This window comes from Phacochoerus africanus, chromosome 15, assembly GCF_016906955.1.
Source record: "Phacochoerus africanus isolate WHEZ1 chromosome 15, ROS_Pafr_v1, whole genome shotgun sequence".
Classification (NCBI taxonomy): domain Eukaryota; kingdom Metazoa; phylum Chordata; class Mammalia; order Artiodactyla; family Suidae; genus Phacochoerus; species Phacochoerus africanus.
Window position 1 is genome coordinate 106,451,408 of NC_062558.1, and position 27,306 is coordinate 106,478,713.

The 27,306-nt window shown below is 41.2% G+C and overlaps 1 protein-coding gene and 1 pseudogene across 4 annotated transcripts in view; both read left to right on the forward strand.

Annotated features, from left to right (window-relative positions):
• The first annotated feature begins 14,681 nt into the window (after nucleotides 1–14,681).
• On the forward strand, nucleotides 14,682–14,780 carry LOC125117111 (uncharacterized; annotated as a pseudogene).
• Nucleotides 14,781–23,618: 8,838 nt separating this feature from the next.
• The window catches only part of TBC1D12 (TBC1 domain family member 12), an 89,035-nt gene continuing 85,347 nt past the window's right edge, over nucleotides 23,619–27,306 (forward strand). For 2 of the 4 annotated variants that reach the window (XM_047760955.1, XM_047760956.1), the window contains exon 1: nucleotides 23,619–24,701. In XM_047760955.1, coding sequence (XP_047616911.1) covers nucleotides 23,767–24,701 — 935 coding nt within the window. In that variant the 5' untranslated portion in view covers nucleotides 23,619–23,766. The remainder of the gene's footprint in view (nucleotides 24,702–27,306) is intronic. The other 2 variants (XM_047760957.1, XM_047760958.1) reach the window with 2 other exon arrangements.

Genomic DNA, 27,306 nt, shown 5'->3' on the forward strand with positions numbered 1-27,306 from the left:
CCCGCCTCTTCCGCCGCCGGAAATGGAGGCGGGACTTCCGCAGACAGGTGAGGGCGCGCGCCCTCTCGCGGTGACGTCCTCAAAGGCCCTGGGCCGGATCCGCCCCGGCGTGCACGCGCATGGGCATGCACGCAACCCTGAATCGTCAAAGGTGGGAGGTGGGAGGTGGGAGGTGGGAGGTGGGAGGTGGGTGGTGGGAGTTACTTTATAGTGTATGAATCTTTGACTCCTACAGTATTTCCTTGAAATTCTTCATGAAATCACGCTCCTACTCTCAGGACGAAAGGACGTGACTTTTTTCAATCACCTTCCTGCATTTTGTACCTCTCCTCATATTTAGCTTGTTGGAGGATGTAGCTCGCCTCATCTTTCTGTTATAGATACTGATTTTTGCACTCAGCGTTTCTTCCGTGATGTCGTGAGGACAGAGAAGAGCTTATTCCTCATGGGTATTACCCTACTCTCGCCTAGCCCTCAACGTTTGTGGACTGGCTAATGATTTCTCATGACATTCTGGCACTCAAAAGTCTGATTATTAACAATTTATTTTGAAACTCTTTTCGCCTTCATTTTAACCATTGTCTGAAAAAGAGTTGTATCAGTGAGATTCATCTGCATTTCATTATTTTGCAACTCTTACTTTTCTGTCAGTTCTACTGTCTGCTTAGTAATTGCACCAAAGGCATTAGTTTTAGCAGGAAGAGTTATGCATTACAAGAATAAGAATATGTTTTTCAAAATGATTGTTTCTCACATACTTTTTTTTCATGAATAAATTTAAGAATTCCACTTCAGGTTAATTTAAAAAAGGGGGGGGGGGTGATTCTTGAGCATATCCCTGACACTGAGTCTGGTCTAGCAGTCCTGAGCCAGGAGGGAAAGCCAGCAGAGGCTCAAAAGATTCTGAGCTCCCTTGTGGGTGTTGATCTTAAAGAGACTGAGAAGAAATCTGCCAGTATCTGGATCCCACGTCAAAGACCAAGAATCCCATCTTACCCAGAACTCTTCCTTCCTTCCCTTCCAACTTCCCCAATTTCCCCATTGCTCTCTCTTCACACACACTCTCAGAAAACAGCAGAACCTGTCCCACTGGAGTATTATTTCATCAAACAAATTGAAAACATTAGCCTGTGCTCTTCCCAAGTGTTTGGATTCCTTCCCACACATAGCAAATTATCTGTAGTCACTCCCATCCCGTCGGCCTTCCTTCCAATCTCATCACTGGTGAGGCATCCCCATTTCAGTTCAAAACCAACTTCTTCCAGCTCCATCAGACTCCTGTATCACTAATCATCCATTCTCTCCTGTATTCTGTCCCTCCCTGATGGATCTTTCCTTTTGGCTGGTAAACATATTCAAAGCTCTTCCATCCTTAACTTTTTTTTTCAATACCCCATCTCCTTTTAATTGCTGTTGTATTTTCCTCTTTCCCTGCTTGTCTTTACTTCCAAAAAAACCTAGTTTTCTCCTGATGTCTCCACTTCCTTGTAACTGTTATCACAGCCCGAGCCTGTGTTAGCTTTTTTAAGAATTAAGTCATACTCTTGGCCCATTTTAAGTTTATAATCAACTAAAATCTTTGGATCATTTTGAAGCAACTGTTGCCAAACTCAGTCTCTCCCATCTTGATTTTGAGCAGTCTATTATTTAAATGCAGACTTAAATGGAAATTTACATGAGTCCTAGTAATATAATCTTGTGGTTTCTCAGTTATGTTGTTCCCAGCTTTGTGTCATTTTTCCATTCACTCAAATCACTGCTAAGCTCAGTTTGGTCTCTAGATCCTCTTCAATCTTCCAAGCTTTCCCAGACACTTGGGCTGAGAGGGGTCACTGGGCTACCCCAAACAGAGACTGTACCCACAGAGATTGCTGTGAGCCCTTTTAACACTCTGCCCATAGAATTCCACTGAAACTGCTCTCCTTAAGATTGCCAAGAACCTCCAAGTTGTGAATTTTTTCATCTTTAAATGTGCACTATATTACATCATTTCTTTCTTTTTTAACCTCACTAGATCTCTGCTGCATTTCTTTCTGCTCTCATTAGAATTTCGACTTCCTTGGCTCCCTAAACAGCCTTTTCCCCAGGTTCTCCTTCTTCCATTCCTTCTGCCTCTTCAGGGTAGGTGACTCTTAGGGTTCTACTCTTGGCAGACTTTTCTACTTTTCTTCTTGTTCTACTTGCTCTTCTGGGGTGATATCATCCATCTACCTAAAGCAGAGAAACTCCCAAATCTTTTGTCTGGTCCATACCTTTCCCTCAAGCTTCAGTTGTGTAACCACCTACCTCCAGGATAGCTCCAGGAGATAACTATGGAACTTCAAGTCACCATGTTCAAAATTAGACTATGTTTTTCGCTTGTACTTCTTCCAACATTCTCTATTTCATTCATTTACCCACAGCTAGAATCTTGATGTTCCAGAGATATTTGGAAACTAGCTAGGGCTTTTTAGACTATTCATCATATCCCAATTCTTCTTGTTTTCTAAAGACAAACTGGTTTGAAAACTGTCATTAGGTAGGCATAGTACAATAAGTCTCCAGATGTTCCTGTGCCACAAGATAATTTATATTACAAAGGACCTTGAAGAAACTAAGAGCACATAAAAGCACATTATAGGTTTGAAGTATATGCTTAGTATTTTCCTTGTGAAAAATTACTAAGTGGTAACAAATTATAAATGTAAGTCTCCAAAATCCCAACATCAAGAATTTAGAAGTAGGAGTTCCCATTGTGGCTCAGTGGAAACAAATCTGACTAGTATCCATGGTGATGTGGGTTCGATCCCTGGCCTCACTCAGTGGGTCCAGAATCTGGCATTGCCATGAGCTGTGGTGTAGATGTGGCTCAGATCCCACATTGCTGTGGTTGTGGCATAGGCCAGGGGCTATAGCTCTGATTGGACCCCTAGCCTGGGAACCTCCGTATGCCCCAGGTGTGGCTTTAAAAAAAAAAGTTTAAAAGTATATATGTCATGGCCTCCACCTGGGACAGTGCTAAAATATAGTTGAGAAAGATAATGTGCATGACCAAATAGAGATTAATTAGAGACTGCATAGTTGCTAGAAAAGATAAACGAAAGCAGCTTTGGAGAAAAGGACAGAGCAGTGTACATTTAAGTACATCTCAATAGGAAGGACAGAGTTCAGATAGGCAGGATAATATTTTCTAAGCAAGGTTACATAGATAGTGCAAATAATTTGTATTGTGGGTCATCAGGAAACTAGGCTAAAATAACTAATGATTATTCAATTTAAAGTTGTTAACCAAAAACCTACATAATAACAAAATATAAAATAATAACATAGCAGATGTTGTTGTTGGCCCATTGACATTCTTTCAGCATTTCCCATTCCATACATGCTGGAAAAAAGTCCTTTGCAAGTTTTTGCCTGAGGAGTTTTTCTCAACCCCTGCAGAGCAGGCCAGAAGTGCCAAGGAATTTTCACTCCTGAGAGCAGCCTTAAACCAATGGCAAAAGGAAGCAGAAGGATAAATACATATACCAACTGTGGTAGGCTGAATTGTCCTCCAAAGATATCAGGCCCTGAAACTGGTGAGTTTTACATTATGAAGCCAAAGGTGTGATTAAGTTAAGGATCTTGAGATGGAAAGATTATACTGGACTGTCCAGGTTGGGTGTAAATGAAAGCACTGATTTCCTTCTGATTGCTTTCTATTCTTATAAGAAAGAGATATTTCACACAGACAGAGGAGAAGGAGGCAGTGTGGCCACAGACACAAAGTGTAGTGATGTAACCACAAGTCAAGGAGTGCCAGCAGCCGTCAGAAGGGGGTGGAGGCAGGGAACAGATTCTCCCCTAGAGCCTCTGGTGGGAGGGTGGCACTGCTGACTAATGATTCCACGGATTCTGATTTTGGACTTCTGGCCTGTAGACCTGTGAGAGAGTAGGTGTCTGTTATTTTCAGCTACCAAATTTGCGGTGATTTATTATAGCAGCCATGGAACCCTAGCATATCAATGTTAATAAGTACACCAATGTCCTCACTCCTCAGAAGCAGGACGACCCTGAGGCATCTTCTACATTGTCTCCAGAAGTCTGCAGACAGATTGAGCCCCACTTGCAGAGTAATGTACCCGTCATCCCACTCTACTACCATTGGTGGTTCCAGGTCTTTCCTTCAGGATAAACCCTGTACCCTCAAATCCTTGTGTATTGGTTTCCTGGGGCTGCTGTAATGAAGTACCACAAATTGTGTGGCTTAAAACAGAAATTTATTTGCTCACAATTCTGGAGGCTAGAAGTTGGAAATAAGTGCGTTGGTGCAGTTGTTTCCTTTTTAGGGCTCTCTCAGAAGAAGTCTATTCCATGCGTGTCTCTTGGTTTCAGGTGATGGCTGACAATCCATGGCATTCTATAGTTTGTAAATGTATCACTCCTATCTCTGCTTCCATCTTTAGGTAGCATTCTCCCTAATGTCTCTTTGTCTTTATGTGACTGTTTTTCCCTCATGTAAGAATACTCATTATATTGGATTAAGGACCCACTCTGATGACCTTATCTCAGCTTGATTACATCTGCAAAGACCCTATTTCCAAATAAGGTTATATTCATAGGTATTGGAGGTTAGTATTTTAACATCTTTTCTTTTCTTTTTCCATTTTACTTGTGTGGCATATGGAAGTTCCCATGCTAGCAGTCGAATCAGAGCTGCACCTGCCAACCTATGCCATAGCAACACCAGATCTGAGCCATAGCTTGCAGCAATACCAGATCCTTAACCCACTGAGTGAGGCCAGGATCGAATCCACGTCCTCATGGGTAACAGTCGGGTTCTTAACCCACTGAGCCACAATGGGAACTCTGAATTTTAACATCTTTTGAGGGGCACACAGTTCAACTCATAACACCTTGACTCAGGGTGCAATTCAGGGAGTGCCAACCTAAGACAATTATCACTTATTAAGCACTTTTTTATTTTACTCTAAATCTAAATTATCTCTTTTCATCCTCAATAATCTTATGAGATAAATATTGGCTCCATTTTAAAGCTCATGAATCTGACAATTAGGTAATATAGTGTCATCAAATCTGTGCTATACTGGCGGGGGCGGGGGGGGGGGAGAATGTAGCAAGATACCAGTCCCACCAGTGGGAGTGGTTTTCACTAAAAGAGATCAAATTGCTTAAGCTCTTTTTCTAATCCGCGGTGTTATAGATCTGGAAACAAAGAGGGATTTTCCTAGGGTTGTGATATATGCTCTTTTCTATTTAAGATTTTTGTTGATAAATTTAACTTCTAAGGCCTGACATTTCCTCTTTCTTTACTTTCATTGGCTGTTCAGAGCCACTCTGTATTAAGTCATTGCTTTCCAAAATCTCTAGGGAAGGGGAAGTAGATTCCACGCACAAAGTCATGTACAGTTCCTGGTAGTCCCTTTGGCAGCAATAACACTCTCCTCTCTGTACCAGACTCTGCTAGGAGCTCTCTGTCAAACAATGTTCTGTAAAACAAGGACACATTGTCTTGGCCTCTATTTTAACTGAGAAGTATTCTGAGCAGAGAAGAGAGTATAGAATGAAACTAAAATCTAAAGTATCCTGTATATCATTTTCATACCTCAAATGATGCTGCCCCTATTTATTCTAATATTCTCCACTCCATCTCTCACCAAAGGTCAAGTCCTCCCTCTAGTTACAAGTTTGGAAATACTTTCACTCATGGGCTTACTCACATAACTCCAAAGGCCTGCTTAGGTGGCATTTACACTTCTGATTGCTTTCCTTCATTTTCCAAGCTGATGCTGCTGATTATAATTAAAATCTACTGAGGTGAATAAATGGATAGTAACTGAAATAAGTGGTATTTATGAGTAGATTAATGAGAGGTCTGGATGATCCAAAATATCTCCTCTAACATCTGTCACACAAGAAAAAGGATAAAGATCTGCCTCTAAGGAATCTCTCTTGGACCCATCTGGAGCAAATATTTTAATATTCTGTCTAAGATTTTTTATCAGAAAAAAAAGGAATTGGTGGATTCTGGAGGTGACAAAAATGGGAAATAAAGGAGGGGAAGGAGGTAATAAGTGAAAGAGGCTCCAAAATAGCTAAGCGTTAAAGATAAGATGTGTGTATGTGTGTATCATAATATAGTGCTAGTTTCAGTAGGCATATGAGTTATGTATTTCTGCTTAACAAGTTGCCCTGAAAATTAGCAACTTATAACAATAATAAACATTTATTATTTCACACAGTCTATGGGGCTGGAATTTAGGAATGGTTTAGCAGGATGGTTCTGGTTCTCAGAGTTGAAATCTAGATGTGGTCAAGGCTGCAGTCATCTGAAGACTTTATTGAGACTCAAGGATTAATTTCTAAGATGGCTCACTCATGTGGCTCTTTCAAGAGCATCAGTTCCCTACTGGATGTGGGCAGGGAGCTTCAGTTTCTCACTACATGAACCTCTCCATAGGACTACTTGGGTGTCTTCACAGCAGCTGGCTTCCCCCAGAGCAAATGATCCGAGAGAGAACAAGGGATAAGCTCTAATGTCTTTTAAGATCCAGTCTTGGAAGTCATCACTTCCACTATTCAGTTTGTTAAAAGTGAGTCACTTAATTCAGACCACTCTCAATGATAGGGGCATTAGAGTTCACCTTTTTGAAGGGAGGAATTTTGAAGAAATTTGGGCATATTTTAAAAACATCATGTTGGATTCAGTGACCATTTATTGAGCATCTTTATTTGGACCTTGGTAGGCACCAGAATTCAAACATAAGTTATTTTCCTATCACCCAAGACTAAAGAAATCAGAATTTTTATGGAAATAGACAAGAGGCAACTTTAGAATACAAGACATTACATGACTATGATAGGTTTAAAGCTGAATAGATGTGAAGGTGAGATTTAAATCACAGACAGCCTAAGGGACTGATTTTCTACTGAGAGGACAAGAAAAGTTATTTTGTAACTTGCGTGATCATCCATTCATAAAACTTGGTTAGACCTGAACTGAGAACTAAAAACCAAAGTACAAAAGTAATAACTAATTTCATCTTGTCATCCCCAAAACCCAGGTCATTACTTTATATCTACAAGTAATTAATAAATATTTACTGATTTGTTAAATTACATTTAACTGATAGTTAAGATGAATCCTAAGTATAAACTTATAAGCCCCATTTGCTTGTTGTAGATTTTTATTACTATAGTTCTTCTGTTACTTATTTCTTTGACATGGTTAACTCTTTTCTCTAGAATTTATAGAAGCCACAGGGGTGCAAACTAAAGGTTCATGGGCCAAATTCTGCCAGAGAATAGTTTTGTTTGTTTAGAAGGGTGTGTGTGTGTGTGATATTTTACATTGATTCTTTAATTTCTTTAGGTAGGGCATACCCTGAGCATGCAGTCTCTAGTTCCCCCACAATGCCCCCTACATCTTGTCTGATAGCCATCAGGGTTTGTTTTGTTTTGTTTTGTTTTATTTTGTCCTTTTTATGGCTACATCTGCAGTATATGGAAGTTACCAGACTAGGGGTCGGAGCTGCATCTGAGGCTTATGCCACAGCCACAACAACACCAGACCCAAGCTGTGTCTGCGATCTACGCCATAGCTTGCAGCAATGCTGGATCCTTAACCAACTGAATGAGGCCAGGGATCAAACTTGCATCCTCACAGAGACTACATAGGGTCCTTATCCTGCTGAGCCACAGTGGGAACTCCCACCAGTTTTCTTGGTCCCTAAAGACACTTGAGTGTGAGACCCATGCATCTAGATTTTATTTATTTATTTATTTATTTATTTATTTATTTATTTATGTCTTTTTAGGGCTACACCTGTGGTGCATGGAAGTTCCCAGGCTAGGAGCTAAATCAGAGCCGTGGCCACAGGCCTGTGCCATAGCCACAGCAAGTCCAGATCTGAGTCACATCTGCAACCTATGCTGCAGCTTGGGGCAATGCCAGATCCTTAACCCACTGAGTGAGGCCGGGATCAAACCCGCATCCTCATGGATACTAGTTGGGTTCTTAACCTGCTGAGCCACAACAGGAACTCCTAGATTTTTAAATCTCAGAATTACACTACATAATAATAGTTCAGCCTATTCTTACTCTCCATCCCAAGGATGAGATTTCCTGTAGATAACTTCTGGTTTTGGGTCAAAAGTACCGTTTTGGTTGCCATCTCTCTTTTTCGTTTAGTGAGTATCCCCCTGCATTCTGCTAAACTCTTGTTTTTCTCTCCATCTCTTCTTTTCTTTCCCTTATATGCAGCATGCTTGGTGAATATTCACCCTTTCAGGCTTCTCTCAATTCCCACGTCCTAAATGGTATACGGGAAAAAAGTATGAACATTGAGGGCAAGGAGATTTAGTTTTTACTACTTAAAAAAAATGGGGATAACAATGCCTACCTGTCAGTGAGATGGAGTATATAGCATAGCACCTGGCATATAAAAGGTGTGGTAAACTTAAGAAAGGGACCCTCCTTCCTGCCAGCAAATAATTTCAAGACCTGCGAGGTTAGTTCCTTACCTCTTCCACTTTGATTCTCTTTTCCTATCTTTATTCTTGTCAGTTCATTCATTTATCCTTTTATTAATTCACTCATGTAACAACTATTAACTGGCCACTTACTCCATGTCAGCCAGTGTCAGGGCATGAGAATGAGAAAAGGATACCATCTCTGCCCTTGTTGAGCTTGTGGTCTACTAGTGAGAAGCAGATATTACTCAAAGAACCGCACAAATGGATGTGAAGTTTCCTAATTCTAAAATATTTGTATGTAATTAGTGCCAAAAAAGCGAGAGTATGTGATGTTAAGACCTATTGTAATAGGGTAATATGGCCTCATCAAAGAGGTCAGAGAAGGCTTTTACTGAAGAAATGATGACTGATCTGACTTATGAAGGAAAGAGGAGTGTGTGTGTGTGTGTGTGTGTGTGTGTGTGGCGGCGGCGGCGGCAGCGGCGGCGGTGGTTGTGGTGATTAGAATTTTGAGCAAATGGAAGCAGCACGTGCAAAGCCCTGTGGTCAAAGGGAGATTATTTCTGGTGAGACGTTGTTGCTTTTTCTTTCTTTGTTCTTTTCCATTCTTTCTTTTCCTTCCTTCCTTTATTTCTTCTTCCTTGAACGCAGAGTTAACACCATCCTCAGTTCTCGATACATTATCATTATCCATCATACCAGAACTGTTACTTTTTTTACTTGTCAGGATGCTCAGTTTTATCCCCTTTTAACAACTCCTTTCTCCTCTCTTCCATACACAACCATTTTAATGTAGATTTTAAATATGTTCTTATGAAAAGGTACATTTGTTTTATATATATATGTATTAGTATGTAAATGATGTATTATTATTCTCATTTCTTTCTTTTACTTGGAACCCTGTTTTGTTTTGTTGCTTTTTAGGGCCACATCCGTGGCATATGAAGGTTCTCATGCTAGGGGTCCAATCAGCGGGGCTGTAGTCGCTGGCCTACACCACAGCCAAAGCAAGGCAGGATCCGAGCCGTGTCTGCAACCTACACCAGAGCTCATGGCAATGCCAGATCCTTAACCCATTGAGTGAGGACTGGGATCGAACCTGCAACCTCATGGTTCCTAGTGGGATTCTTTTCCACTGTGCCACAATGGGAACTCCAGTTTTTGCTTTTGCTGGCACCCTATTTTTAATAGTTGCTCTGTGCATAACTAACATGCTGTTGCTAATTGTCACATAGTTCTCCATCTTGATTATTATGTATTTATTCCAATTCAGGATGGTCTCCAGTTCTTTTCCATATCACACAACAGCAGCAACAACACTCACACGCTTTAAAGGGTGTCCTCTAACATATCCTCTTAGGGACCTGTGAGAAAATTCCTTTGAAGGATATAACAGGAGTGGAATTGCTGGGTCATAGGTTTAAGTGTGTACTTGATTTGACTATGTCATGCCAGCTGGCTCCCCAGAACAGCTCAGCTATCAAAGGTTTTCTGTTATATGGTTACTTCATCCCTACTGTGCTCCAGCATAGCATCCTGGATTCTTCTATTCAATTCTTTTTTCTCCTGTGTCCCTTTTATTCTTCTCACATCCATTGTGAGCAAGCCACCAGGGTTCATATTCTTCCCTAGTAGCCTGGATCCAGAGGCTTTCAGGAATTTACAGCACACAGTTGTACACTAAAGATAATAACCATCTGCTAAAGGAAGTTTCTGTTGTCTCTTCCTAAACATTTAAAGCACTGTGAGATGATCTTTTAGCCCATAATTTGTACACTTCTCCACGATCTCCTTTCTACTCAAAAATATTTCTTAGGATTATCTAATTACTAAGGTGGACTAGAAGCAGATTGGGCCAAAGAAATGTTTGACATAGTCTCAAAAAAATAAGTGTAAATGGTGAAGTAATATGAGAGTGGAGTGAGGTGGGGGAGAGAGGTCCATCTTCATTAGTAGTACTTTTCAAAGAAAACTAAATTGAAGAGAAGTCCTTTTACTTACATAAAGTTGAGACGTTTTTAAAAGAGCTATCTGGAGTTCCTGTCGTAGTGCAGTGGAAACAAATCCTTTTACTTATATAAAGTTGAGGCGTTTTTAAAAGAGCTATCTGGAGTTCTTGTTGTGGTGCAGTGGAAACAAATCCAACTAGGAACCATGAGGTTGCAGTTTTGATCCCTGGCCTCGATCGGTGGGTTAAGAATCTGGCATTGCCCTGATCTGTGGTGTAGTTTGCAGATGTGGCTCGGATCCTGCGTTGCTGTGGCTGTGGTGTAGGCCAGCAGCTGTAGCTCTGATTAGACCCCTAGCCTGGGAATCGCCATGGGTGCGGCCCTAAAAAGCAAAAAATAAAATAAAATAAAAGAGCTATCTATCTTTGGTGAGGGTTCAGGACGGAGGGCACTTTCACACAAAGCAATTTGGAAATGTGTATCAAAGGACAAGATAATGACTTGACAGTGCAGAAACCTGGCAGGCATCATCTAGACCAAGTTATTACAGTTAATATCACAAGTATTAGGATAAACTAATATTATGTGCCTCCTGTTATAATGCAGTAGGACACATCACTTCTATGGTGTTCTTACCAAATACACATATCCTGAATTGAATTTTGAGGAGATAGACCAAACCTAAATTGAGGGATCTTACAAAATAACTAGCCAATCTTCTTCAAAAGTGTTGAGGTCATTCAGAATCAGCTACATAAATTACAGAACCTTGTTCATAATAAAACATGACATTTTCAAAATTTAAAATGATAAAGAATTTCAAGAGAACAGCAACACAGCATTAAACCAAATATGCAGGGCAGGCCCCTGTGCAACTGGACAAGTAGCCCTAATGCCGTGAAAAGACAAAGTAAGTCTGAGAAGCTGTCCTGCATTGAAAGGGTAGAAAGAGACATCAAAACTAAAAGGAATGCTTGATCCTGCACCAGATCAAGCACATTAGTGAAACAAAATGAAAATTTTAAATAAGGTCTATAGGTTAAGTAATGGTATTATAGCAATCTTAATTTCACTATCATGATAATTGAATTATGATTATGTTAGATATTAATATTGGGAATCTAAATGAAAAACATACGGAAATACCTTGTGCTATTTTTCCAAATGTTTTATTTATTTTTATTTTTGCAAAATTTTTAAAGTTTCAAATTACTTCACAATAAAAATGAGTACAAGATATGGTAGATCAGTGAGCATTGTAGATCTCACTGAAATTGTCTTGGAAAATAGAACTTAAATCTAGGTTTTGGATTATGGGTGGGAATTTAATGGATAGAAAGATTTAATTGGACAAAGGAAGAGAATGTAAAAAGCAATGCAAGTCTTTTGCTTTTCAAGTTGAATAAGAAATAAAATGTATATGATTTTCCCTGTTATTCTATTTCTGATATATTTGCCTGAGAAAACAACCAAAGATGTGTATGGATATTTATATACAATGAATCAGACTGCAACAGTGCTTATAAACAATTGATAGGCATCAAAATGTTCAAAAATGGAGTTGGTTAAAATGCTTTTCTTCATCCACAGATTAGGAAACAAGATAGCAAATTAACACATCTGTAAAAGAGTATTCAATTAATATTGATTTTGATTAATGCTGGGTATAGCAGGGTTGTGGCTTTTTTAATTTTTTTTCTCTTTATTGCAAAATGGCTTCCTGTTATACTTTTGTAATTAAAATAAAGACATCACTTTAAAAAAAGAAATATTTCACTTACTTTGGGTCTGGCCTCAAATGTTTCTGAAAATACTAACACTTAATGTTAGTCCTCCTTATGAGAATTTACGTAAAAACTCTCATTTGATTATAGCAGTAACAACTATTTGCAGAACCTGTTATTGTTTTTGCTGGTCTGTGCAGTTTTCAAATGTAGCTTACACATGTGATTTTCCCCAAATGTAGCTGAATGCCCTCTTGCAGCAAAAAACAAAACAAAACAAAAAACTTGCAAATCTTGTTTATTAGCAATGGCATGTATTTAGAAATGAATTTCAGGGGTTCTCATCGTGGATCAACAGAAATGAATCTGACTAGTACCCATGAGGATGCAGGTTTGATCCCTGGCCTTGCTCAGTGGGTTAAGGATCCAGCATTGCTGTGAGCTGTGGTGTAGGTTGCAGACGCAGCTCGGATCTGGTATTGTGGCTGTGGTGTAGGCCAGTGACCATAGCTCTGATTTGATCACTAGCCTGGAAAGCTCTATATGCCATGGGGGAAGCTCTTTAAAAAAAAAAAAAAAAAAAAAAAAAAGGAAATGAATTTCAGATCATTCTTTTAAAGAATTGCCATTTAATCAATTTTTAAAATATTATAGAAAAATATAAAAATCAAAAAAAGCTCATCATTCTCTTTTCATATCTATCTTTGACCTTCACCAAGCTAGAGATGCAAATTTTATATATCATCATAATTATGAGATGCAATTTTGTATCTCTACCTTTTAATGTTATTTTGTAAAATTTTCCCATATTTCTGTATTTTATCCTTTTAATTATCTTCAAAATATTTTGCTGTTATACCTAGTTTTTCCTACACTTCGCATATTATTGACACTTTAATTTCTAATTTTTAACTATGAAATATTTTGTTACAGGCATCTTTGTATATTTTTTATTTTATTCTTTTGAATAATTCTCTTAACGACAAATTCCCAGGAGTAGGATTACAGTGCCTCTCATTATGTGGCATCAGTTTGCTTCCCCAAAGGATCAGTATGCATTTCTAAAGCATCTCATCTGTCTCTTGGTTTGTGGCTGTCCCACTGTGGTTTACCAAACAGCAGCTGCTTTGCGATCTTACTATCATTCATTTCCCACATGTCTTAGCCTTCTGGTTAATCTGCAATACACATCTTCTCAATACTTGCTATCTAACTCTAATCCACAACCTTAGTCCTAGTCACCTTCTCTTACCAGCTGAGGCTTTACTAGGCATGCATGGAATTTAAATCATTCATGGAAGTTGAGGCTGATTTCACTAGCAATCCAAGTCAAATAGTCATGCAGGAATTTTTTTTCTTTTTGGATTTTGATACTAATCAATTTTCAAATGGACGTATTGCCCACATTTTTGTGTAATCAGTTCATCATCAAAGACTTTACTTTCAGATCAGTATATAGTGAGGACAACCTATGGTTATTTTAGGCTTCACTAATGCATACTTGTACAAAACGGGGTTAAACTTTCATTCATGGACAGTAATTGCATGTGTTTAAGAGTGTAAGTGGGGGAGCTCCCGTCATGGCTCAGTGGTTAACGAATCCGACTAGGAACCAAGAGGTTGCGAGTTCAATCCCTGGCCTTGTTCAGTGGGTTAAGGGTCTGGCGTTGCCGTGAGCTGTGGTGTAGGTCACAGACGCGGCTCGGATCCCTCGTTGCTGTGGCTGTGGCCTAGGCCAGCAGCTGCAGCTCCAATTAGACCCCTAGCCTGGGAACCTCCATATGCTGTGAATGTGGCCCTAAAAAGACAAAAAAAAAAGAGTGTAAGTGGGAAGCAATATTAGGCCCTTTTTGGATTTTGGTTTTAAGGATTAGAGCTATGCTTTATCTGTTGGATTGGAGATTTCCTGGGGACTACACACATATTTTGATAGTAGTTTTATTCTCCCATTTATTCATGTATTCGCTTAATAAATGTTTATTGCTACTATGTTCTTGACACTGTGGTTGATACTGTTGCTAGGATGGTGAAGAAAACAGTCATACTTCCTCCCCTCATAGAGCTTGCAGTGTGTGTGTTTGTGTGTATGCCTGCCAATGCCCCCTCCAGATTTATATATATATATATAAAATACATATTTATATATATATAAAATAACAGCTGTGATTCTCACTACAAAGAAAAAGGGTGCTCTGAAAGCATATAACTGGAGTCTAAGGAATTGGAGGGGAGATCAGAGAAAGCTTCTCTGAGGAGATGATATTAAAACCAAGTCCTGAGTCCACAAGTTCCCAATGTGGCTTAGTGGGCTAAGAACCCAGCTAGTATGCATGAGGATGTGGGTTCAATCCTTGGCCTCACTCAGTGGATTGGGGTTTTGGCGTTGCTGCAAGCTGTGGCATAAGTCACAGATGTGGCTCAGATCCCGAGTTGCTGTGGCTGTGGTGTAGGCCAGCAGCTGCAGCTCTAGTTTGACCCCTAGCCTGGGAACTTAAATATGCTGTAGGTACGACCCTAAGAGATAAAAAACGAAAACAAAAGAACCAAGACCTGAGTGCTCACTTCAGCAAACACTTACACTAAAGTTGAATAATACAGAGAAGATTAGTGTGGCAAGGATGACACGAAAGTTCGTGAAACATCCCATATTTTTATTTTATTTTATTTTATTTTTGTCTTTTGTCTTTTTTTGTCGTCGTTGTTGTTGTTGTTGCTATTTCTTGGGCCGCTCCCATGGAATATGGAAGTTCCCAGGCTAGGGATTGAATCGGAGCTGCAGCCACCGGCCTACGCCAGAGCCACAGCAACGCGGGATCCGAGCCGCATCTGCAACCTACACCACAGCTCACGGCAACGCCGGATCATTAACCCACTGAGCAAGGGCAGGGACCGAACCCGCAACCTCATGGTTCCTAGTCGGATTCGTTAACCACTGCGCCACGACGGGAACTCCACACCCCATATTTTTAGAGTCACTTTACTATACAGCAGAAATTTGCACTATAAATCAATAGACTTTAATTAAAATTTTTTAATAAAAAAATTCCTGAAAGAGAAGGGGTTAACCAGGTTAACAAGATGCAGAAGGACCCTCTAGGCAGAAGGACCAACATAGGGAAGACCCGTAGGGAGAAGAGGCTGAGTACATAATTTCAGAAACAGGGAAAGGGGGAGTTCCCTTGTGGCGCAGCAGGTTAAGCACCTCATGTTGTCACTGAGGCAGCTGGGGTTGCTTCTGTGGTGCAGGTTTGATTCCCTGGGTACATCCACATGCTGTGGGTGAGGCAAAAAAAAAAAAAAAAAAAAAGACACAGAAACAGGGAAAAGGCTGATGTGTCTGAAACCTGAAGAATGAGGACAAAAGAAATGTGAGATGAAATGGGAGGGGTAGATAAAAATGAAGACATGGGACATTAAGGAGAACAACCTAAATATAGAAGTTTGCGGTAGGAGCTTTGTAGTAACTATGAAAAAAAGAAGACCAATGTGAAGTTCAGGGAGTTGAGAAGAGAAGTCAGAGAAGAGGCTGGTCAGGTAGATAGACCATGAAGAGCTTTGTAGGTCATGGAAAAAAAAAAAAAACTTGACTCTGGCCTTAAAGAGACTAGGAAGCCACTTAAATTTGGATTATGGGGAGTTCCTGTCGTGGATCAGCCGAAAGAAATCTGGCTAGTATTCATGAAGACACCAGTTCGGTCCCTGGCATTGCTCAGTGGATTAAGGATCAGGCGTTGCTGCAAGCTGCAGTGTAGGTTGTAGATACGGCTCAGATCTGGCATTGCTGTGGCTGTGGTGTAGGCCAGCAGCTGCAGCTCCAATTTGACCCCTATTTTGAGAACTTCCATATGCCACAGGTGTGGCCCTAAAAAGACAAAAAAAAAAAATTGGATTGTAGAAGAACCCTCCCAAAGAGTACTCAGAAGAAATAGCTAAAATGTAGGGGGAAAAAATGAAGACGATAGAGAAATGAAAATTAAGGAAAAAGTGTTTCTTTTAAAAGGTTGAGAAGTTAATACAAAGGTGACTAAAAAAAACAGGGCAGTGACATGATCAGATTTGTTTATAAAAACGTACTTTGGCTGCAGCATGGGGAATTGTTTGAATGTGGTCCTAAGTGAATGTGGAGAGACCAGTTGGAGGTTAATTCTGTCACCCAGGAAAGAGATCTTGTAGGGGGTAGATATGGTGTGAGGTGAGTACCTTTAGAGGATGTTTCTGTTAGACCCTTAGACTTTATCTTATAGCTGAAAAGTTATAAGGATCACTCAATTATCTAATTTCAGAGGATCTAATATAAAACATGGTGAACTATAATCGATAATACTGTATTATATAATTCTTTTTTGTCTTTTGTCGTTTTACGGCTGCACCCACAGCATATGGAGTTTCCCAGACCTGGGACATTAAGGAGAACAACTGGACCTGGAGCTATAGCTGCTGGCCTATGCCACAGCCGCAGCAACGCAGGGATCTGAGCCACATCTGCAAACCTACACCACAGCTCACAGCAATGCTGGATCCTTAACCCACTGAGCGACCCTTAACCCAGGGATGGAACCTGTGTCCTCATAGATACTAGTCAAGTTCATTAACTGATGACGGGAACTCCTGTATTATACAATTTAAAAAATATATTTAGGAGGGTAAAAACAGACCTTAGTGACCACCTTGGTACTTTAGCCTCCTAAGGCTATGGTAAATTACCACAGATTTGGTGGCTTAAAGAAATAGAAATTTATTCTCATAATTCAAGAGACCAGAAATCTGAAAGCAAGATGTTGGCAGGGTTGGTTTCTTTTTTCTTTTCTTTTTTTTCTTCCTCTTTACTTTTTAGGGCTGCACCTGGGGCACATGGAAGTTCCCAGGCTAGGGGTCAAACTGGAGCTGTAGTTGCCAGCCTGTGCCACAGCCATAGCAACACCAGATCCAAGCCACATCTGTGAACTACACCGCAGCTTGGGGCAACACTGGATCCTTAACCCACTGAGCAAAGCCAGGGATTGAACCCACAGATCTGGTGTTGCTGTGGCTGTGGCGGGCGTGGGCTGGCAGCTGCAGCTCTGATTCAACCCTTAGCCTGGGAACTTCCATATGCCGCAGGTACAGCCCTTAAAAAAAAAAAAAAAAAGATGGAGAATGTTGGAAGAAAACTAGTAGAGATTCACTTTAGTCGTGTTATGTTTATGGTGACTAAAAATATCTGTATGGAAATATCAGGAAGGCATTTGGATTATAATGTTGGAGCTGTAGATAACCAATTCTAGAGTTCTCAGTTTATAAATCAAAATCATGAGATTACCTGGGGTGAAGAGAGTTGAAAAAGAAAAGAGTGTTCAGAACTATTCCATTAAGAAACTTGAGTTAAGAAGGGAGAAATCCCTCTTCCCTTGAGGAAGCTTAGAAGTATTGGTTAAAGAGGTAGGAGGAAAACAAAGTATAGCAACAATAGGGTAGTGAGAACTAGGGGAAAAGAGTTTAAGAGCTGAAAGCTAGATGAAAATGTTTCAGAATGAAGGAAGTGACCAACAGAATGAATGCTATTGATCAACAAAATGAATCAACAGAAAGATCAGCAAGATGGAGGCTGAATTTTTTTCTCTTAAATTAGGGACAGGGAGGAGTTCTCTTGTGTGCAGTGGGTTAATAAGCATCCAGCATTATCACTGCAGTGGCCCAGATCACTGCTGTGGCTTGGGTTTGATCCCTGGTCCAGGAACTTCCACATGCTGTAGATGCAACCAAAAAAAAAAAAAAAAAAAAAGAAAAAGAAAAAAAAAGAAAGAAAGAAAAAGAAAAAAGAAATAAAAAAATTAGGGAGTAAGTCATTAATGGGAGTGAGTGAAGAATTGTGGACAGCAGCTAGAATGGATTAAATCTGAGGGGGATGTGAGAAAATAGAGACAGCTTTAAAAAATCATTTTTTTTTGGAAATAGCCTTAAGCTTACAAATGGTTATAAATGTAAAAATAGCACAAGGAACACTTATATATCTTTCCCAGATTTGCCTACTGTTAACATTTTATCCCATTTACTTTTTCCCTTGTTCTGTGTGTATCTGTGTGCATACAGAAGTTTTTTTCTAAATCATTTTAGGGTAAATTACACATATCATGACCCTTTATGCTAAATACTCCAGTGTATATTTCCTAAGAATTGAAATATTTTCTTATAGAATATGACAATTATTAATTGTAAACATCAATTTTCACATAGACATCGTAATTTAATCCACCATACATATGACAACTGTGTTGGCTGATCTAATGAAATCCTTCACAGAATGTTTCCCTTTTCTCTACCTAATACAAAATCCAGTTTAGGGGCATGCATTGTGTGCAATTGTCATACTGTTTTAACCCTCTTTAATCTCAATCATGTCCACAGCTTTTCTTTGCCTTTTATAATACTGACATTTTTTGAAGAATCGAGTTCCCCCCCCGTTTTTAAATAGATTTTTTAAAATCTATGTTTTAATAGAATTTTCCTCATTTTGAGTTCATCTGACATTTTGTGTGATTAGACTGAGGTTGTATGTCCTCGGCCATGTTGTCCACTTCTCAGGGTATTGCATCTTGAGGTGGACAATGTGTAAAGGGCATAGGGAGTTCCTTGAATCTGGAGATCAGATCCAAGCCACAGTTGTGACCTGGGGTGCAGCTGCGGCAATGCCGGATCCTTAACGGACTGTGCTGGGCCAGAGATCAAACCTGTGTCCTAGTGCTCCGGAGATGCTGTCAATCCTGTTGCGGCACAGCGGGAACTCTGTGAATGTCTTTTAATAACAGTGTAAGGTTCCTTCTCCAGAAAGATTGAGTTAATTGATCTTAGGTATGGCCCAGACATCAGCATTTATTAAAAAAAAAAAAAAAAAGTCCCCAGTGTTGCTGCTAATGTGCTACTAAGTGAGAAACATCCCTCTAAGGGTATGTGCCTGGCAATAATGGTGATTTAACATGATAGAAGGCAGGAGTTCCTATTGTGTTGCAGTGGAAACCAATCTGACTAGTATCCATGAGGATTCAGTTTCGATCCCTGGCCTTGCTCAGTGGGTCAGGGAATCCCCCATTGCTGTGGCTGTGGTATAGGCTGGCAGCTGTTGCTCCAATTTGACTCCTAGGCTGGAAACTTCCATATGCCTTGGGTGCAGCCCTAAAAAGCAAAAAAAAAAGGAGTTCAGGTGATAGAAGGTAAAGCTGTTTCATCAATGTTGTTTGGAAATCTAGTATAACAGGGAAAATGATGATTAAAGAAAGATATGAGGAGTTCTGAGGCCCTTCGGGGGGCTTCTGTACTCTCCTTGAATAAAATTGTAGCAAAATAATAATATGGTACCTACCATATTTCATCCTTCAATAATGAGAATTGGATCATACACATAGAATATGACTATATGTGTTTTGAGAATGTCTGTGAAAGTCAATTTTTTTCTAGAAGATGTAAGAATCAAAGTATACCAATAGTTTCTCATATTTTAACTAGGTTTATTGATGTTTTATAGCAGAGATTCAGACTATCCTTTCTCATCATAATGATTTTAGCTAATTTATAGGACTGTACCAGGATATATTATTTATGTCTACAGCTGCAGTAATGTAATATGGTATCATAAGTTTTTAATGTCACCTTAAGGACCACAAAAAGTATATACTACACCTTCAAAGTAGATTTTTTTTTCTTTGTAAGATAGGATATGATATTACTTACTTATCAGATAAGACAGAAACTTATATTGTGGTAAGTAGGAAATACAACCACTAAACACTAACAAGAACCACTAACATTTATTTTTATTTTTGTTGTTGTTGTTGTTGCTGCTGCTATTTCTTGGGCCGCTCCCGTGGCATATGGGGGTTCCCAGGCTAGGGGTCGAATCGGAGCTGCAGCCACCGGCCCACGCCAGAGCCACAGCAACGCAGGATCCGAGCCGCGCCTGCAACCCACACCACAGCTGCACGGCAACGCCGCATCGTTAACCCACTGAGCAAGGGCAGGGACCGAACCCGCAACCTCATGGTTCCTAGTCGGACTCGTTAACCACTGCGCCACGACGGGAACTCCCCAAGAACCACTAACATTTATTAAGCAATACATATGATTGTAGATAAAGTTACAAAATATAAATATGTTTCAGTTTTGAGTATGCACTGTGAAAATAATAGGGTTTTATGGGCAACTATGGTTCATAAAACCTTCTATTGACCATAGGAGAGGAAGGAGATGAACAAAATAATCTGGAAAAACTAGACTATGAAAATAGTATGATTTCATAGAGGGAGAAATAGAGTGGTAGCTAGAAAAAAAAATAAGTCAGCAAGTTAGAGAAGGTTTGACAGCAAGAAGAAAATTCCAAGTATAAATTCTCAGGCAGAGAGGGAAAAGGCTGAAAAGACAAAAGATTGAGATACGATTCTCTTAGCCACCCTCATCTTTACTATCATACAACTATATTTATATTACTTAAATTTTTTATTGAGATGAAATTCACATAAAGCTTTTTAAAATGTGCAATTTGGGAGCTCCCATCATGGCTCAGCAGAAAGAACCAAACTAGTATTCATGAGGTTTGATCCCTGGCCTTGTTCAGTGGTGAGCTGTGGTGTAGGTTAAAGATGCAGCTTGGATCCCACATTGCTGTGGCTGTGGCATAGACTGGCAGTTGCAGCTCCAGTTCGACCCCTAGCCTGGGAACTTCCTTATGCCACAGGTGCAGCCCTAAAAAAGAGCAAAAAAAAAAAAAAAAAAAAAAAGTGCTGGAGTTCCCTTCATGGCTCTGCAGGAACGAATCTGACTAGCATCCATGAGAACACAGGTTTGATCCCTGGCCTCCCTCAGTGGGTTAAGTATCCAGTGTGACTGTGAGCTGTGGCGTAGGTTACAGGGGAGGCTTGGGTATGGCATTGCTGTGGCTGTGGCATAGGGCAGCGGCTTCAGCTCCTATTTGACACCTAGCCTGGGAACCTCCATATACTGTGGGTACAGCCCTAAAAAGACCAAAAAAAAAAAAAAAAGGTACAATTCAGTGGTACTTAGTACATTAATAGTGTCATGCAACCACCACTTGAATCAAGCGGCTGTAGCTCCGATTAGACCCCTAGTCTGGGGACCTCCACATGTCACGGGTGTAGCCCTAAAAAGAAAAAAAAAAAAAAAGGAAATTCATACACTTCGTAGTATGTACCAGTACTTAATTCCTGTTTATGACTGGGTAATATTCCACTGTGTATATATATCACATTAGTTTATCTACTCTATTGATGACCGTTTGGGTTGTTTCCATCTTTTGGTTTTTATGAAGAGTGTGGCTCTGAGTATTTATGAGCAAGTTTTTGTTTGAATTTCTGTTTTTGATTCTTTTTTTTTCCCCTTTTAACAGTTAGCCACACTTGTGGCTTATGGAAGTTCTCTGGCCAAGGATTGAACTGGATGTGTGAGAGTTCCACCTTCTCCATATCCTCTACAACACCAGTTATTTTCCACTTTTTTCTTTTGGCCCACAGCATGAGGAAGTTCCAGGGCCAGGGATTAAACCTTCGCCACAGCAGCTACTTGAGCAGCAGCAGTGACAACACCAGATCCTCAACATGCTGCACAACCAGTGAATTCCAATTATCTACTTTTCTGATAACAGCCATCCTAGGGGGTATGAGTGTGGTCTCACCGAGGCCTTTCTGTCTTTTTTTTTTTTTTTTTGTCTTTTTAGGGTGGAACCTGTGGCATACGGAGGTTCCCAGGCCAGGGGTTGAATCGGAGCTGTAGCCACTGGCCTACTATGCCAGATCCAAGTGCATCTTTGACCTACACAGCTCAAGGCAATGCCAGATACTTAACCCACCGAGTGAAGCAAGGGATCAAACCTGCGTGCGTCCTTATGGATGCTAGTCAGATTCATTTCCAGTGAGCCATGACAGAAACTCCCTCACTGAAATTTTGATTGGCACCTCCTTAGTGATTATGCTGAGAATCATTTGTTAATAGCTATTAGCATATCTTCTGAGAAAAGTCAGTTCAAGTCTTACCTTTTTTTAAATCGTTTGTCTTCTTGTGGTTGAGTTCTATATATATTCTGAATACTAAACCCTTATCAGATATATGATTTGCAAATATTTTCTCTCTTCCTATATTAATTTTTCCACCTGTGTTCTGTAGGTCATTTCTTCTTCTGAAGGATCTTGATTATAAATGCATTGCTAACTGTGCCTTTGCCACTTAGTCCTTACTTAAGGCCTTCAAAAATGCTCATTATAAAAGACCCTCGATGTTTCTTAAACTGGGCGCTAGGTACATGGATCTCCATTTCATTATTTATTTATAGGTTATATGCACTGTTTTCTGTATGTGTATATATATATATATATATATATATATATATATATATATATACATAGAGAGACACATTCTTTAGAGTCTTGATAATGCTTCCTCTAATTCTCTATTCTCCTGCTGCTATCCTTTCATTGACACATGTCTGGAATGAGTAGTCTATATTTGCCATTTTATTTTATCCACAACTAGTGCCTCTTTAATCCTTGCAATACAACTTCTTTGTCCATCCTGAAATAATGACACCTTTGAGTCTCTTCCCCACCTCCATGTTGAGTCTTCCTAGGCCATGTTACTCATGACTACCAAGTTGCATTATGTGGATGATTCTTCAATCTTCCTCTCTAAATGGAAGCCCTAACCCGTTTTAGAACTCTGTATGTTGGATATTCCTGGCCTCTTACTTTACCAGATATATTTCTCCTCTTGATCAAATTATTTCCAATCCAGATCCCTATTTCTTCAAATCCAATTAATTTCAGTCTCAAGAGTTTTGTAGTAATTTGCTGGTTCCTCCCTCTCCGGTGACTCCTTATATCTGATCAGTTATCACATCTTGTAATTTCTACCTTAAACATACTTCATTTCCATTCATTGGTTATCACTCTATTTTAACCCATTATCATTGGGTGCTGGAATTATTTTAATAGCCTTCTCTTCTTCCTGTCATACTTCTCTTTCTTTAAGTGATAATGGAAATCTTTAAGAGAGCGATGTGATGAAACGTGGTCCTAGATGATAAAAGACAACTTTGGTAGTATTGGGGAAGATGAAGTGGAAAAGGAAGAATGTTGACATTAAGGGATGAAGCCCTAAATTGTGGCAATGACGATGGAGCGATGAATGCAAAAGCGTAAAGTCGACCGGTAAAACAACCAGAGCTGGAAGGACTTACGTCTAATATCCTGTATTTTACTCCCATAAATTAAGTACGTCAAGTGAATTTTTGCTAAGCGAGCCATGCCTGTGCTTCGGTAAGAACCGTCATTTTCGGAGTGGGCCAACCAACTTCTACTGTCGGGATGGCCGATCCCAGATTGGCTGTTAGAGTGTCACGGAGCGGGTCTCTCTAGCTACCATCTCTATGGTTCGCGGAATCGCCGGGTCGGGACTTGACCGGTCTGGCTTTTGCGCGTGCGCGAGCCCGGGCGCGTGCCCGCCCTCCCGCAACTGCCCAAATCCTCGGGAGGGAGGGGCGGGCCTGGGAACGTTGCGGCGGTGGCCGCCGCTGCCCCAGCACCCAGGGTTCTTCCCTGGCTCGGCTTGCGCCCGGCACTCTTCCGCCGCCGCCTTGTTGGGCGGCGCTCACCCGGTCCCCGATGGTGGGTCCGGAGGATGTCGGAGCCTGTCCGGGGAGAAACCCCAAATTGCTCCCGGTGCCGGCGCCTGAGCCCGCGGGCCTGGACGGGAAGATGATTCGGGCCACGGGAGGTTTTGGCGGAGGCGTAGACGCTGTGGAGCCGCCGGAGGAGGAGGAGGAGGAGGAGACGCCGCCGCCGCCGCCTCGGCAGCTCCTCCGGCGTTACCTCACGGGAGCCGGGGGGCAGCTGGAGCCTGGGCTGTGTTACTGTCCGCTCCCCGCCTGCCAGCCCCGGGCTCCGCCGCCCTTCGCAGCCCCGCGCTCGGACGCCTGCCCACCGTACGCGGGCTCCAAGCACCGCAGCTCAGAGATGGCAGATGCCTGCGCGGCGCGGCACGAAGGCATGACCAACGGGGACTCGGGCTTTCTGCCGGGCCAGGACTGTCGCGACCTGGCCAGCGCTGGCGGCCGGGAGCCGCGCCACAGCTGCCTCCGCCTGGAGGGGCCTGGAGACGTGGGCGCGGACGGCGAAGGCAACCAGTCAGACTGGGCCGCGCCTCTGGAGGACCCGCTGCGGAGCTGCTGTCTGGCGGCGGCGGACACCGAAAAACCCGAGGGCACGGGTAGCGGCTCGGGGGGCAGACAGGCCAGCGACGGCAGCGGTAGCGAGGACTTAGAGCGGCCGGGAGCAGGCTCCCGGAGTCCCGAGGAGGGCGCGTCCGCCGTCACCACAGCGGAGAGGACTAGCGGGGGCGCGGACGCGGAGCCGCGCCTCCGTTTTTCAGATGTTCACTTGAACTCTCGGAACACGTTCGAGGTGAGCCGCCGCCAGAGTGCCCGCGACCATCTGCCTTCGGCGGTGCCGCGGGTGCCCTCGCCCGCGGCGGAGCAGGGCCCCGCGGGGACCTCGGCGCGGGCTCGACGGAGCGGCGGCTTCGCCGACTTCTTCGCCAGGTACAGCGCAGGCTTTCCAGGGGCTCGGGGCGGGTTCGGGGCCAAGGCCGAGGCCGAGAGCTGGCTGGGAGCGGCTTGGGGACCGCGTCCGGGCGGCTCTCGCTGGCATTAGGTTTGAGCTTTGATTTTTCATGAGGGAAGAGGAACTGAGTTTGCATTGTGTTGTGGATCTGTATCGGAGAAGTTCTGCGCGCGGTGGAGAGCAAGTCTTGCTGTTTCGCTGGGCACTCTACCTGCTGTTCACACCTGGTTTCTGTGTATTCAGGCCACAGTGATAGTAGTGTATCTCCAGTTTTGCCTCCTCCGGCAAAACAGACAACCCCCCTCGTCCCTATTTTTTTTTTTTTTAATTGTACTGCTAGGAGGGGGCTCGGCGGTGCGGTGTGTGTGTTGCGGGTGCAATTGTGAAAGAGAAAGGAAAGTCATTTTGCAGAGCTGTTTGCATGGAGTCTAAACCCATTCAAGTAGTTTGGAAATTCTTGAAATTAGGGGTCTTGTGTTTCGTAGTGTTTAACAGTTTGTTTCAGTGGTCTTTATTAAAATGCCACCAGTTTGGTGTTTAGAATTTGATGCCAGCCTTTAAAGCCAAATTGCTATGGCGCTTTGTCTAGAAAATCCCCCTTTACTTTTGCCATATAAGCCTCTACTGTTTTTCATCAACTTTTTATTTTTTTGTGGTATTAATACATGTAATTTGACCTGCTATTCTTGAAATTAAATTATGGTGATGGACATTGCAGGTTTCAGAATGAGGCTTTGATGGGGATAAATAAGTAGTTAGAAAATACTCATCTTAATACATAGTAATGAAAAAAGCAATTTCTCTTGAGTCAGATTTTGACACGCTTTTTTTTTAAAGTCTCCAGGCAAATAGAAAAATATTCCCAACTTGTAAAATGCTTCCTTTCAAAGTTCTTTATACTGTGTGTTTGTTCTCTTTTCAGGGATCTTAACAAAAACCAGAAATAAAAGAAACCAGTTGTGCAGCTGAAGTTTTAGAGGTTTATATAGTTAATGTTCATATTAACAGGCACAGTTTTCTTATTGAAATTAATGGTATTCTTTTTTCTATTTTATTAACTGGTATTTTTCTTGCTTGTATAAATTTACAGGCAAATTATGAAGTTGTTTATATCAGGGTTGGGAAATCCTAATTATGTGTTACTCATAGGACAACATATTAGATTGTTGTAGTGACAGTATTTTAAAGCCTCTTAAATTGGGTTAGGTTTATGTATTTGTGATCCTGTGAAGCTTTTAGGTGTTTATTGGTCATGTTTTGATATTGGTCATGTATTGATCAGATATCAGGCAATTTTAGACCTGGAAAGGGCTTTGGACAGCACTAATTCAGGCAGTATACCCAGAGTACTTGCTCTTTGCCACACTGGGTGTAGACATGATTTGAGCAATGGTCCCTAACTTGGAGGTGGAGTGCAAACTAGTGGGAATTAAGTTTGGGGACAGATATATATATATATTCAATATTTGAACAATAAAGCAAATTTGTTATAAGAGGGTTTCATATTAACAGTAGGCAGGAATTTTGATGTAATTTAAGACCATTCCCTTAACCTGTAGATTAATAGGACTTTAATTAGCATAGCTGGTTGACATTCATATGGCCACATTTTTCATGTGTATCAGAACTCTGGGTATGAAGTCAGTTAACTTAGGTCCTCTGAAGTTAATTTCTCTAAGCTTCATTTTTGAGAGCTTAATGTCAAGATTTCAAGGCTTCATTGCTTTCTTCATGTAACATTCTTGGGGAAAGGCAGAGTCGGACAGAGGCACAATTTTTCTCTGAGCATTTAGTCAAACCTTAACTGGATTCTGAACACTTTAAGGGCAGAGACTATGATGTTCATTTCTGAAACTACAGTACCTAGTGCTGGTATGAAACATCCCATTCCAGTAGTGTCAAAGTGGCAACTTTCATGGACTCTCCCTCTTTACTGTTCTAGGTATTGTAATTTTGAACAAATATTCCATCCGCAAATAGAATAATCAGAAATTTCCCATGCTCCTATAGCATAAGAGTGTTTTTTCTTCCTGTGCAGTTGTCATTCTCAATTCTGAAGCTCAGGGGAAGGCTTCCTTTGGGAATGTCTTGTTTATGTAACCCTGTTCTTGGGTACAACCTTTACCCCCACTTTCTTTTTTTGGACAGGTATCTCACTGTCTTAAGAAAGTAGTTTAGTTAACTAATGGCAGAACTGAGATTAGAAACCAGGATTATTGATTTTCATTCCAGGAATTTGATCATAACTTTTGTTCGCCTGTGACTCTTTTCTTTCCCACTTGATTATCTCCATCTTTCCCCTCTTCTTTTTACTTCCTCTTTTTTTCCATTTACTGGGGAAAAAAATTCTATAGCATAAATACTTTAAAAGAACAGTGTGGTGTTTGTTTCAACCTTGTATAAGTAAAGAGGGGAATTTTTATTTTATTTATTTTTTATGGCCTCGTACCTGTGGCATGTGGAAGTTCCCAGGCTACAAGTGGAGTCGGAGCTGCTGCTGGAGCCTATGCCACAGCCACAGTTCTGCCAGATGCCAGCTGCATCTGTGACCTATACCGAAGCTTGCAGCAATGCCAGATCTTT